At 46.1% G+C, this 10735-nt stretch overlaps 1 protein-coding gene across 1 annotated transcript; it reads left to right on the top strand.

Moving 5' to 3' along the window:
- Positions 1 to 2090: 2090 nt before the first annotated feature.
- LOC124666270 (cyclin-B1-3-like) lies at positions 2091 to 6637 on the top strand. Its single transcript, XM_047203616.1, has 7 exons — positions 2091 to 2160; positions 3207 to 3529; positions 3626 to 3757; positions 3899 to 4150; positions 5840 to 5998; positions 6084 to 6262; positions 6486 to 6637. The coding sequence occupies exons 1-7, from the start codon at positions 2091 to 2093 to the stop codon at positions 6619 to 6621; spliced, it is 1251 nt and encodes a 416-aa protein (XP_047059572.1). The 3' UTR covers positions 6622 to 6637.
- The last annotated feature ends 4098 nt before the right edge of the window (positions 6638 to 10735 follow it).

Below are 10735 nucleotides of genomic sequence, written 5' to 3'. Positions count from 1 at the left end.
AGCGGCGTGCGGCACTCGAGGAGGCACTCGAGGAGGAGGCCCGCCAGCCGGCGTGAGGCGCAGCAGGCGGCGGATCTAGCGGCGTTCTCCGCCCCTGCCTCCGCAGCTGAGGAGGCCGCGGCGGCAGCAGCGTGGCAGGAGCAGCAGTGCGACACCGTTGCGGCGTTCGACGCCTCGACGGGACAAGAGGCGCGACGGCGCCGGTACCGGGAGGACATGGAGCAGCGATGGGCTGACGAGCGTCGGCGCCAGCGCGATGAGCGGCGGGCGCTGTTCCGTGAACGGCGTGACTCGATCGAGCGCCGGCGGCGTGAGTCGATCGAGCTCCAGCAGCAGGCGACGGCGGAGGAGCGTCGACAGCGGGAGTCGGCGCTTACGGCGCTATGGGGGAGGCGGGCGGAGCAGTTGGCGGGGGCCGACGCGTTTGCGGCGGCGATGATGGAGGCGCCAACAGATGTGGAGGAGGAGGCGCCAATGGAGGAGGAGGCCGAGGCGGAGGAGACCGAGGTGGAGGACGACGACGACGACGACGACGAGTTCGACTGGTCCGACGACGACGCCCCGCACCCGGACGAGATGGCCGATCAGCAACGCGCCCTCGTCGAGTCCTTCGAGTCGGAGAAGAAGCTCCAGGACGACGCCCGTGCCCGCGAAGAGGCGCAGATTCGTCGCGCCGTCGAGCTCTCCCTCCGTGCGGCCCGAGCAGGGGAGGGCGGAGGAGGACTATCGGCGGGAGCGGCACCGTCCGGCCACCGCCGAACGCAAGGAGAGGAGGCGCGCGCAGGAGGAGCTGCGGCGTAGGGGAGGCGACGACGGGGCGGGGCCGTCGAACGCGCCGCCGGGCGGTCAGTAGCCTAGGTTTAGATGAAATCTAGCCGTTTTCATTCAAACTTTGTAATATATAATCAAAATTGAATGAAAACCTTTATTTTCGTGCACAAATATTCATTTGGGGGCGGCGTTTGGGGGACGCGGCTGAGGAGCGACGTCCCCCAAACGCGGCACGAGCAAAACACGTCCCCCAAACGCTCAATCCGGCGCGGTTTGGGGGACGATTTGGGGACGCGACTGGAGATGCTCTTAGTCACCTATTAGCTGTTTCAATGCACCAAGCGTAGATGACATGCACTTTTCTCGTAATGTCCCATCTTGCACGTCCATATCTGTCGTCTCTTCACTAGGCCTGCACTGTACTCAAACTCTTTGGTAGCCACGATGCTCTACTTTGACTTCGGTGCAAGGCCAACAACGGCGACAAAGATCTATCTCCACCAGTAAGCTCTAAATTATAGCCGTCATCGATTTAAGTAGTTTAGAGAGAAAAACTGCTTACAACGGACACTTACAATAAAAATTCATATCAACCTATGTTCAATACAAGCACCGACGAATCTCAAAGAAACCTTGTGAAAAGGGATGCTATTGGGTGGGCCAGCAACAACTCCATAACAACTCCACGTCGGGTTTCCACGCTCTCTTCTCGCCTAGCTCACAGTCACATCTCCCACCTATCTCTCTCCTCATTTTGGGAGTTGATTTAGGGTACAACCGATGTGGGTAATCCAAAAAAAAAAACCCGGCACAACGACACCAATACATAGCCGGCATGTGTGTTATCGGCTACTATTTGTCGTTGCCATCTGTAAAAATTAATTAATCTATCAAATAAACAGAGAAGATTTTTCCCCTCCAAAAATGCAAGAGAGACGAAATCGTCAAAGTACATTCCATCTCTGGGTATGATTCACCATATACTCCGGTTTCCCCCTCCATGGTTCCAAACGGCTACAAAATTCGTAATAGCGAGTCCCGGCCGTCGGATCAGCTTCCGCGCGCCGCCTCACCGTCGGTCTCCGTCAATTAATAAAAATTGACCGTTGGAGACAGCGTTGCAAAATCCCCCCAGAGTTTCCAACAACGCCTACAAAGCAAACCACCCCCGCCGCCCGCCCCTCCCGTCCTGTCCCGTCTCCTCTCCTCTCCTCCTCGGTTTCTTCTCCTCCACACCCAACGCCTCGCCGTCGTCGAGATCGCGAACGAACCTGGAGGAGATAGGAGGCGCGGTTGATCCCTTCTCGTGGGACGCTGCGATGGCGTCGAGGAGGCAGGCGGCCGCCGGCGCCGGTGCCGGCGATGTTTTTGCTCAAGAACACAAGGGCGGTGAGTCTCCCCGCCTCCCCTCTCCATGGTTTGTTCCATTTCCTAGTAGGATTGCCGCGGCGGTACGAGTTCATAGGTTTCTTGGATTGCTCGCGTGTGGTGCGGTAAAAATCTTCGCTTGGCCTCCTTGAATAGAGCTATAGGTTTTGGTTCGGAGATTTCTTGATTCAGTTATCCTGCTGGATTTTCTTATCGCTGCTACGATGCCTAGATTGATCGTGTTTGGTTGCGCTAATGCACGGATTTGGTACGGGTTCTTGTTCAGTTTCGCCACAAAGGGGGAAATCTTTCGAAAATTCATCGGACAGTAGTGCCTGCATCTTTGGCGAGGTCTGTTTCTTTTTTCTTGCAACCGTGGATCTAATCCAAGCACACGCTAACAGATGAAGTAGTTATCGCGTTGGAACATTGATTGAATTGTTGACATGGATTTTTCCTGATTTGTATGGAAGATATTGCTAGGCTGGGGACTAGTTCTGGACATCATGCATTATTCTTGCGAGTTTCTCTTTTTCATGCATGTCCGTCAGTTGGGCTCTTGATTGGATTGTTGTCCCCTGGTCGTGGTAAAGATGCCACATTTGAAGATTTCACCCGTCTATTTGCGTTTCTTGTTCCTCTTTAGTTGGGATTCTTGTTGTTAGATGTTGGGATTCCTGTTCTGAGATGTTGGGATTCTTGTTCTTAGATGTTGTGATCCTTAGGCTCCTCCATGTTGGTTCGATCTGTACGTGATATAGTTTACAAGGTTCTTGTTCCTTGCATTGTGGACTCTTCCTAATTTCAGCAGTACAAGATTTGTTCTGGTCATCTTTTTTTGTGTGGAAATCCTTGTTGTTAGATGTTGAGATTCCTGTTCTGAGATGTTGGGATTCTTGTTCTTAGATGTTGTGATCCTCCATGTTGGTTCGATCTGTACGTGATATAGTTTACAAGGTTCTGTTGTTCCTTGCATTGTGCACTCTTCCTAATTTCAGCAGTACAAGATTTGTTCTGGTCATCTTTTTTTGTGTGGAAATCTCCTCTGAAACTCCCAACTTGTGCAGATGTCAGGCTCCTCAAGAAAACAAAGGCCAAGGTTGCTCAAGAACCAGCAGCAGAAACTCGTCGACCCCTTGTCGAGGTTGGCAATGTCATAAATGGCCGGCATGCTCCAGCTGATCCGAGCCGTCACAAAGAAGTAGCTGCTGTAGAAGCTAACAAGTGTGTAAGGGCAATCAAGCAACACAAGGAGAACAACAGGGTGAAGCCCCAAGTTATCGTGATAAGTTCAGACTCAGAAAATGAGAAGAAAAATCAAGCTAAGAGAGCCGCATCCCGGAGGTCGCCCATCAACACGCTTACAAAAATTCTTAGTAAATGCAGCAGGGTATGAAAGTGTGATCTAATATTATGTGCTGACAATTAAGCTTGATTGAGTAATGTCATCCTAAGAATGTTGTCTGGATTCTTGTTCTTGACGCAGGCTTCTGATGGGGTGATCTCCAGCCCGAAGAAGGCCCCGGTGGCGTACAACATTGACGCATCTGATGCTCACAATGAGCTGGCAGTGGTTGATTATGTTGAAGACATTTACAGGTTCTACAAGAGAACTGAGGTGAGAGCTTGATTAGACTCTTCATGCGAGCACTGTGAAGTTAACAGTAGAATTAAGAAGTTGTTATCTGGTAACAGATGACTTTGTTATGTCAATTTCTGAAGTGATAGCTATTACTTTGTTGTTTTGCTGCTTGTCCAGAGCACCTGCCGGCCTCTCTGTACGTACATGATTTCACAGCCCGATATCAACGAGAGAATGAGGGCAATACTGATTGATTGGATTATTGAGGTCCACCACAGGCTTATTCTCATGCCAGAGACCTTGTACCTGACGGTCTACATTATTGATCAGTACTTATCCATGAAGAATGTTCTGAGAAAGGACCTTCAGCTCATTGGCGTAAGCGCCATGCTGATAGCATGCAAGTATGAAGAGATATGGGCTCCCCTGGTACGGTTCTTCTAAAGTTACTTGACACTACTTATGCTGTATTATTTGGGTGCTAGTTCTATTTCTTTGGCCTATTGTTGAACCATCTGTGCATCAAAAGCTCATAACTGGTGTAGTAGGTAGGGTATTTCTATTTTTTTTGGGTTATTGTTGAGCTATCTCTGCATCAAAAGCTCATAGTGTTGTAGTAGGGTACTTATGTAGTTAACACTACTGATGCTATTTGATTTCAGTGCTAGTTTCATGTCTTTTGTCTTGTTGTTGAACCATCTTTGCATCAGTAGCTCATAACTGGTGTAGTAGCTAGGGTACTTCTGCAGTTCACACTAGTGATGCTGTTTGACTGGAATGCTAGTTCTATTTATTTGGGTTATGGTTGTTGGACTATCTTTGCATCAAAATCTCATAACTGTTGTAGTAGGGTACTTATGTGCTCCCTCCGTTCAGATTAACACTACTGATGCTATTTGATTTCAGTGCTAGTTCCATTTCTTTTGTCTTGTTGTTGAACCATCTTTGCATCAATAGCTCATAACTGGTGTAGTAGCTAGGGTACTTCTGCAGTTCACACTAGTGATGCTGTTTGACTGGAATGCTATTTCTATATATTTGGGTTGTTGTTGAACTATCTTTGCATCAAAAGCTCATAACTGTTGTAGTAGGGGTACTTATGTACTCCCTCCGTTCAGATCAAATTGACGTGGGCTATACAGAGAAAGTAGCGTATGCCTTGTTCCATTTCTTTTGTGCTAGTTCCTTTTCTTTTGTCTTGTTGTTGAACCATCTTTGCATCAATAGCTCATAACTGGTGTAGTAGCTAGGGTACTTCTGCAGTTCACACTAGTGATGCTGTTTGACTGGAATGCTAGTTCTATATATTTGGGTTGTTGTTGAACTATCTTTGCATCAAAAGCTCATAACTGTTGTAGTAGGGGTACTTATGTACTCCCTCCGTTCAGATCAAATCGACGTGGGCTATACAGAGAAAGTAGTGTATGCCTTGTTCCATTTCTTTTGTGCTAGTTCCATTTCTTTTGTCTTGTTGTTGAACCATCTTTGCATCAATAGCTCATAACTGGTGTAGTAGCTAGGGTACTTCTGCAGTTCACACTAGTGATGCTGTTTGACTGGAATGCTATTTCTATTTATTTGGGTTGTTGTTGAACTATCTTTGCATCAAAAGCTCATAACTGTTGTAGTAGGGGTACTTATGTACTCCCTCCGTTCAGATCAAATCGATGTGGGCTATACAGAGAAAGTAGCGTATGCATGTAGTAGCTGGCATCGATTAAATAAGAACAGAGGTAGTAGCTTACATTACTGATGTTGTTTGATTTCAGTGCTAGTTCCATTTCTTTTGTCTTGTTGTTGAACCATCTTTGCATCAATAGCTCATAACTGGTGTAGTAGCTAGGGTACTTATGTAGTTGACACTAGTGATGAACTGGAATGCTAGTTCTATTTCTTTGGGTTATTGTTGAACTATCTTTGCATCAAAAGCTCATAACTGTTGTAGTAGGGTATTTCTGTAATTCACGCTACTGATGCTGCTTGATTGGAGTGTTAGTTCTATTTCTTATGCATATTGTTGAACCATCTTTGCATCAAAAGCTCATAACGGATGTGTGTCAAATCAAACTTGATCAGACTTGCTTGTGAAATCTGATCAATCATGAACTGCTTTTACAGGTTCAGGATCTGTTGTGCATATCAGACAACTCATTTTCTCGGGAACAGGTCCTACGCAAGGAGAAGTCCATACTCAACACGCTGCAGTGGAACTTAACAGTTCCAACCTTGTATATGTTCATGGTTCGGTATCTGAAAGCTGCAATGGGGGATAAGGAGGTATAATTCAGTGACCCAGTTCTCAGTAACTCTACCGCAGATTGATGTGTAATGTTGTCCATCTCCTTGCTTGTCTCCAATGCAGCTGGAAAATATGGCGTTCTTTTATGCCGAGCTTTCACTGGTTCAGTACACCATGCTACAATACCCTCCATCAAAGACTGCAGCAGCAGCTGTCTACGCTGCTCGGTGCACACTGAATATGAGCCCACGCTGGAACGATGTCCTGGAGCACCATACAGGCTTAGCTGAGTGGCAGCTGCTGTAAGTCTTCTTCCTGAACCACACTTGTCAATCGATGCTCCCATGATACTGTCACCAGATTATCATGAAACATTTTCTTTCATGATACAGCGTTTTCCACATGCTGGGTTTTTTGTTTGCTCCCTGCTGCCGTTGTGTTAATTACCTAATGAACCTACCACAGCATTTTCTGTATGCATAACTGACTGGATCTTTTCTTGGTCTCTTGTGTTTGGAACTGAAGGGATTGCGCGATGCGGCTGGCAAGCCTGCACTCGGCGGCACCAGGGAGCAAGCAGAAGGTGGTCTACGTCAAGTACTCGAACCCCAAGCTTGGGACCGTGTCGCTCTACGCCCCTTCAAAGAGACTGATGATTTGAGCGCTTCCTCTCTTCCCCGCTGGCACACGATGCTCATGTTCCTTTTTTGGTCCTGGATAAAGCTTCTCTCTGTGTCGCCCCCGACTATCATCGCTTCGATGTTACCTGGATGACTAGAAACAGAGAGATGTATAGCATAAACATGTGTTGGAGACGATGCAACATTTGCTCTATCGACGCACTGCCATCATCATGATTCGTAACAAATGTAAAGTCGAACATATTTTGTTACTTCTTTATTATATCATATACATCGTGTTTTAGGTTTGTTAACCCCGCAAAAAGAAGATCTCCTTGCCCTGCGATTCTCAGAAGAAGAAAAAATGCCCTGCGAAATCTGGAAATGGGCAGCTTCTTCAGCCGTGGAGTTTGCCCCAGGGCAGCTTCTTCAGCCGTGGAGTTTGCCCCAGGGACCATATACTACGCGGCGGGGCGCCACACTGTACAGCGACGGCCGGAGTCTACCTTGCTCGTTGCTTGTGGACGAGGGGCCAGACTCCTCCGTGGTTCACGCCGGCCAAGGACCCAGGATGGTGTGTTGCGCCTGCGCCGCGTAAAATTAGCAGCTGTCCACAGCGCGGTTGTCGCGGTCGGGGAACACGACACCAAACATGCCCAGCCGGACGCCGAAAGCAACAACATATAGCCAGGCTACTAGCAACAACATATAAACAGAGTCAAGTAGTCAACTGATAAAAAAAAAAGACTTGTCTTGAATCTTGATCGAGCGGAAAAACTAGTTTACTAATGACACATTCCCAATTCCCATGTTGCCATATGGTTCCGAGACAAACAAATTCTCTCTTATTCCCTTGCATCTTAAATCATGCTTATCTCTTAGAAAATTTGGAATGAGGAGTGTTTCGAAATGTTTTCACTATGCTAACGATTGTTGTAACTAAGATTAAGAGAGAGGTGGCTCTTTGAAGCATGACGGGTGCTAAGCGCTTGGGTTCAATTATGCCGCGAGAGTGTATCGCTAGACTTGTAATAGACTTTAACTTCTTCTTAATTAATAAGTAGGGCAAAGCTTTTGCCCCCTTTCAATAAAAAAAACAGCAGTTATATGTGGAGCAGTTGTCGTTGTTGGGAAGCATGACACCAAATAGGGCCCGACGGGTGGACACCCAAAGCAATACATATCCAAAATGGTCATACAATGAACTAGTAATACATAGCCAATTGATAAAGATTGATCTTGATCATTGATAATCCACAAGTATAGGGGATCGCAACAGTCTTCGAGGGAAGTAAAACCCAATTTATTGATTCGACACAAGGGGAGCCAAAGAATATTTGTAAGCCTTAACAGCGGAGTTGTTCAGCTGCACCTGGAAACACTTGCTCGCAAGAGTTTATCAGTAGCAACAGTTTTATAGCAGTAGCAGTAGTGAAATATCAGCAGCAGTGTAACAAAGACAGCAGTAGTGATTATAGTAAACAACAGGATTAAAATATTGTAGGCACATGGATGGATGAATGGGCGCTGCATGGATGAGAGAACTCATGTAACAATCAAGGTAGGGCATTTGCAGATAGTAATAAAGCGGTATCCAAGTACTAAATAACCATAGGCATGTGTTCCATATATAGTCGTTGATGACCCACAAGTATAGGGGGTGTATCGTAGTATCTTCGATAAGTAAGAATGTCGATCCCAACGAGGAGCAGAAGGTGTTGACAAGCAGTTTCGATGAAGGTTTCACTGTAAATGCTCACGTACAAGTATTCAGGGGGTTTTGATGTAACAGTATGAATAAAGTACGAGTAAGTAAAATGCGAGAGAAATAATTGCAGCGAGTGGCCCAATCCTTTTTAGCACAAAGGACAAGCCGGTTTGTTTACTTATAATGACCAAACGTTCTCGAGGACACACGGGATTTTAGTCTAGTGCTTTCGCTACATACGGCTGATTAATCTTCATTGTTTTGATAAGTGTTGTGTGGGTGAACCTCGTGCTAATGTACCGCCCTTCCTAGGACTAATACATACTTGTGATTATACCCCTTGCAAGCATCCGCAACTACAAGAAAGTAATTAAGATAAATCTAACCACAGCCTTAAACTCTGAGATCCTCGCGATCCCTCCTCGCATCGATATACCAACGGGGGTTTAGGTTTCGTCACTCCGGCAACCCCGCAATTAGCAAACGAATACAAGATGCATTCCCCTAGGCCCATAAATGGTGAAGTGTCGTGTAGTCGACGTTCACACGACACCACTAGAAGAATAACACCACAACTTAAATATCATAACATTGAATATTACTCAACCATAGTTCACTACTAACAATTAGACTTCACCCATGTCCTCAAGAACTAAACGAACTACTCACGAGACATCATATGGAACATGATCAGAGGTGATATGATGATGAATAACAATCTGAACATGAACTTGGTTCAATGGTTTCACTCAATAGCATCAACAACAAGTATGAATAGATACCGGGAGAGTTTCCCTATCAAACAATCAAGATCAAACCCAAATTGCTACGGCGGTGACGAGTGTCCAGCGGTGATGATGGCGGTGATGATGGTGGAGATGATGATGATGGTGATGGTGATGATGTCCAGCTCGATGTCGGTGACGATGGCGTCGATTTCCCCTCCGGGAGGGAATTTCCCGGCGGATTCCTCGCCCGCCGGAGAGCTCTTTTCTCTCTGGTGTTCTCCGCCCCGCAGAGGCGGCTGTAACCCTTCGTGAGGATTCCTCTCTGGCTTAGGTCTTCGGGACGAAGGGTTTCGCGAAGAAAAGGAGGCGAAAGGGGTCGTGGGCCCCTCACACCACATGGCGGCGCGGCCAGGGCCTGGGCCGCGCCGCCCTAGGGTGTGGGCCCACCCTGGCTCCTCCTGGCCCCTCCTTCTGGCTTCCTTCGTCATCTTGAAAAATAGGATTTTTGGTATAATTTCCTTCCACAGATTGATCTTCCGAAATATTGCGTTCGACGGTGCTTTTTCCAGCAGAACTCGGCTCCGGTGCTCGATCCTCCAGATAATGATGAAACATGCAAAATAGATGAAATAACATAAGTATTGTGTCCAAATATGAAATATATCAATGAATAACAAGCAAATTATGATATAAAATAGTGATGCAAATTGGACGTATCAACTCCCCCAAGCTTAGACTTCGCTTGTCCCCAAGCGAAACCGAACTCGTAAACAGGTCCACATGTTTATGGAGTGAAGAGTCGATAAATAAAATACTGGACAAGAAGCATCATATTCATTCACACAAGAAATTATAGTAAACAACTTCCTCATATAACTCAATCTTGAAACAAGTATAAGGTAGTCACAAATAAAGGTGCATAAGGAATCATAGTTGGTGATGGCAAACTTTGTTCTTGGTCAGAGAACATTTAACAAATTATATTCATCTATTGAGCAGTGCTCTCATATTAAAAACTTATGGTAAACTTGCATACTCAATCATATTAATCATTGATGACTTCAAAGCTATATTCATTCAAGGTAAAACTTGTACTAAACAAGAAAGAGTAAAGACATGATGAAGCAAATCACAATATAATAGTTTGATCACAACAACTCAAATGCTTGCTTGAGATGGAGGGAAATAGGTTTACCGACTCAACATAAAGTAAAAGACAGTGCCCTTCGCAGAGGGAAGCAGGGATTAAATCATGTGCTAGAGCTTTTTCAGTTTTGAAATCATATAAAGAGAAATAAAGTAAAGTTTTGAGAGGTGTTTGTTGTTGTCAACGACTGGTAGCGGGTACTCTAACCCCTTGCCAAACAAACCTCCAAAGAGCGGCTCCCATGAAGGACGTTATCTCTACCAGCAAGGTAGATCATCCCTCTTCTCTTTTGTTTACACATGTATTTTAGTTTATTTAAGGATGACACTCCCCCCAACCTTTGCTTACACAAGCCATGGCTAACCGAATCCTCGGTTGCCTTCCAACAATCTCATACCATGGAGGAGTGTCTATTGCAAAATTAAGTTGCTTACTGATGAATCGGGGCAAAACATGTGAAGAGAATTATTAATGAAAGTTGATTAATTGGGGCTGGGAACCCCGTTGCCAGCTCTTATTGCAAAATTATAGGATAAGTGGATGAAGCCACTAGTCCCTTAGTGGAGGCTGCC

This window comes from Lolium rigidum, chromosome 6 (genome assembly GCF_022539505.1).
Source record: "Lolium rigidum isolate FL_2022 chromosome 6, APGP_CSIRO_Lrig_0.1, whole genome shotgun sequence".
Classification (NCBI taxonomy): domain Eukaryota; kingdom Viridiplantae; phylum Streptophyta; class Magnoliopsida; order Poales; family Poaceae; genus Lolium; species Lolium rigidum.
This window is presented reverse-complemented; position numbering and strand designations above follow the sequence as displayed.

Coding starts and splice junctions, on each gene's coding strand:
- LOC124666270 (XM_047203616.1), top strand. CDS start 2,091: ATGGCGTCGAGGAGGCAGGCGGCCGCCGGCGCCGGTGCCGGCGATGTT. Junction 3,530..3,625: donor TTCTTAGTAAATGCAGCAGG/GTATGAAAGTGT, acceptor TTCTTGACGCAG/GCTTCTGATGGGGTGATCTC. Junction 5,999..6,083: donor CTGCAATGGGGGATAAGGAG/GTATAATTCAGT, acceptor TCTCCAATGCAG/CTGGAAAATATGGCGTTCTT.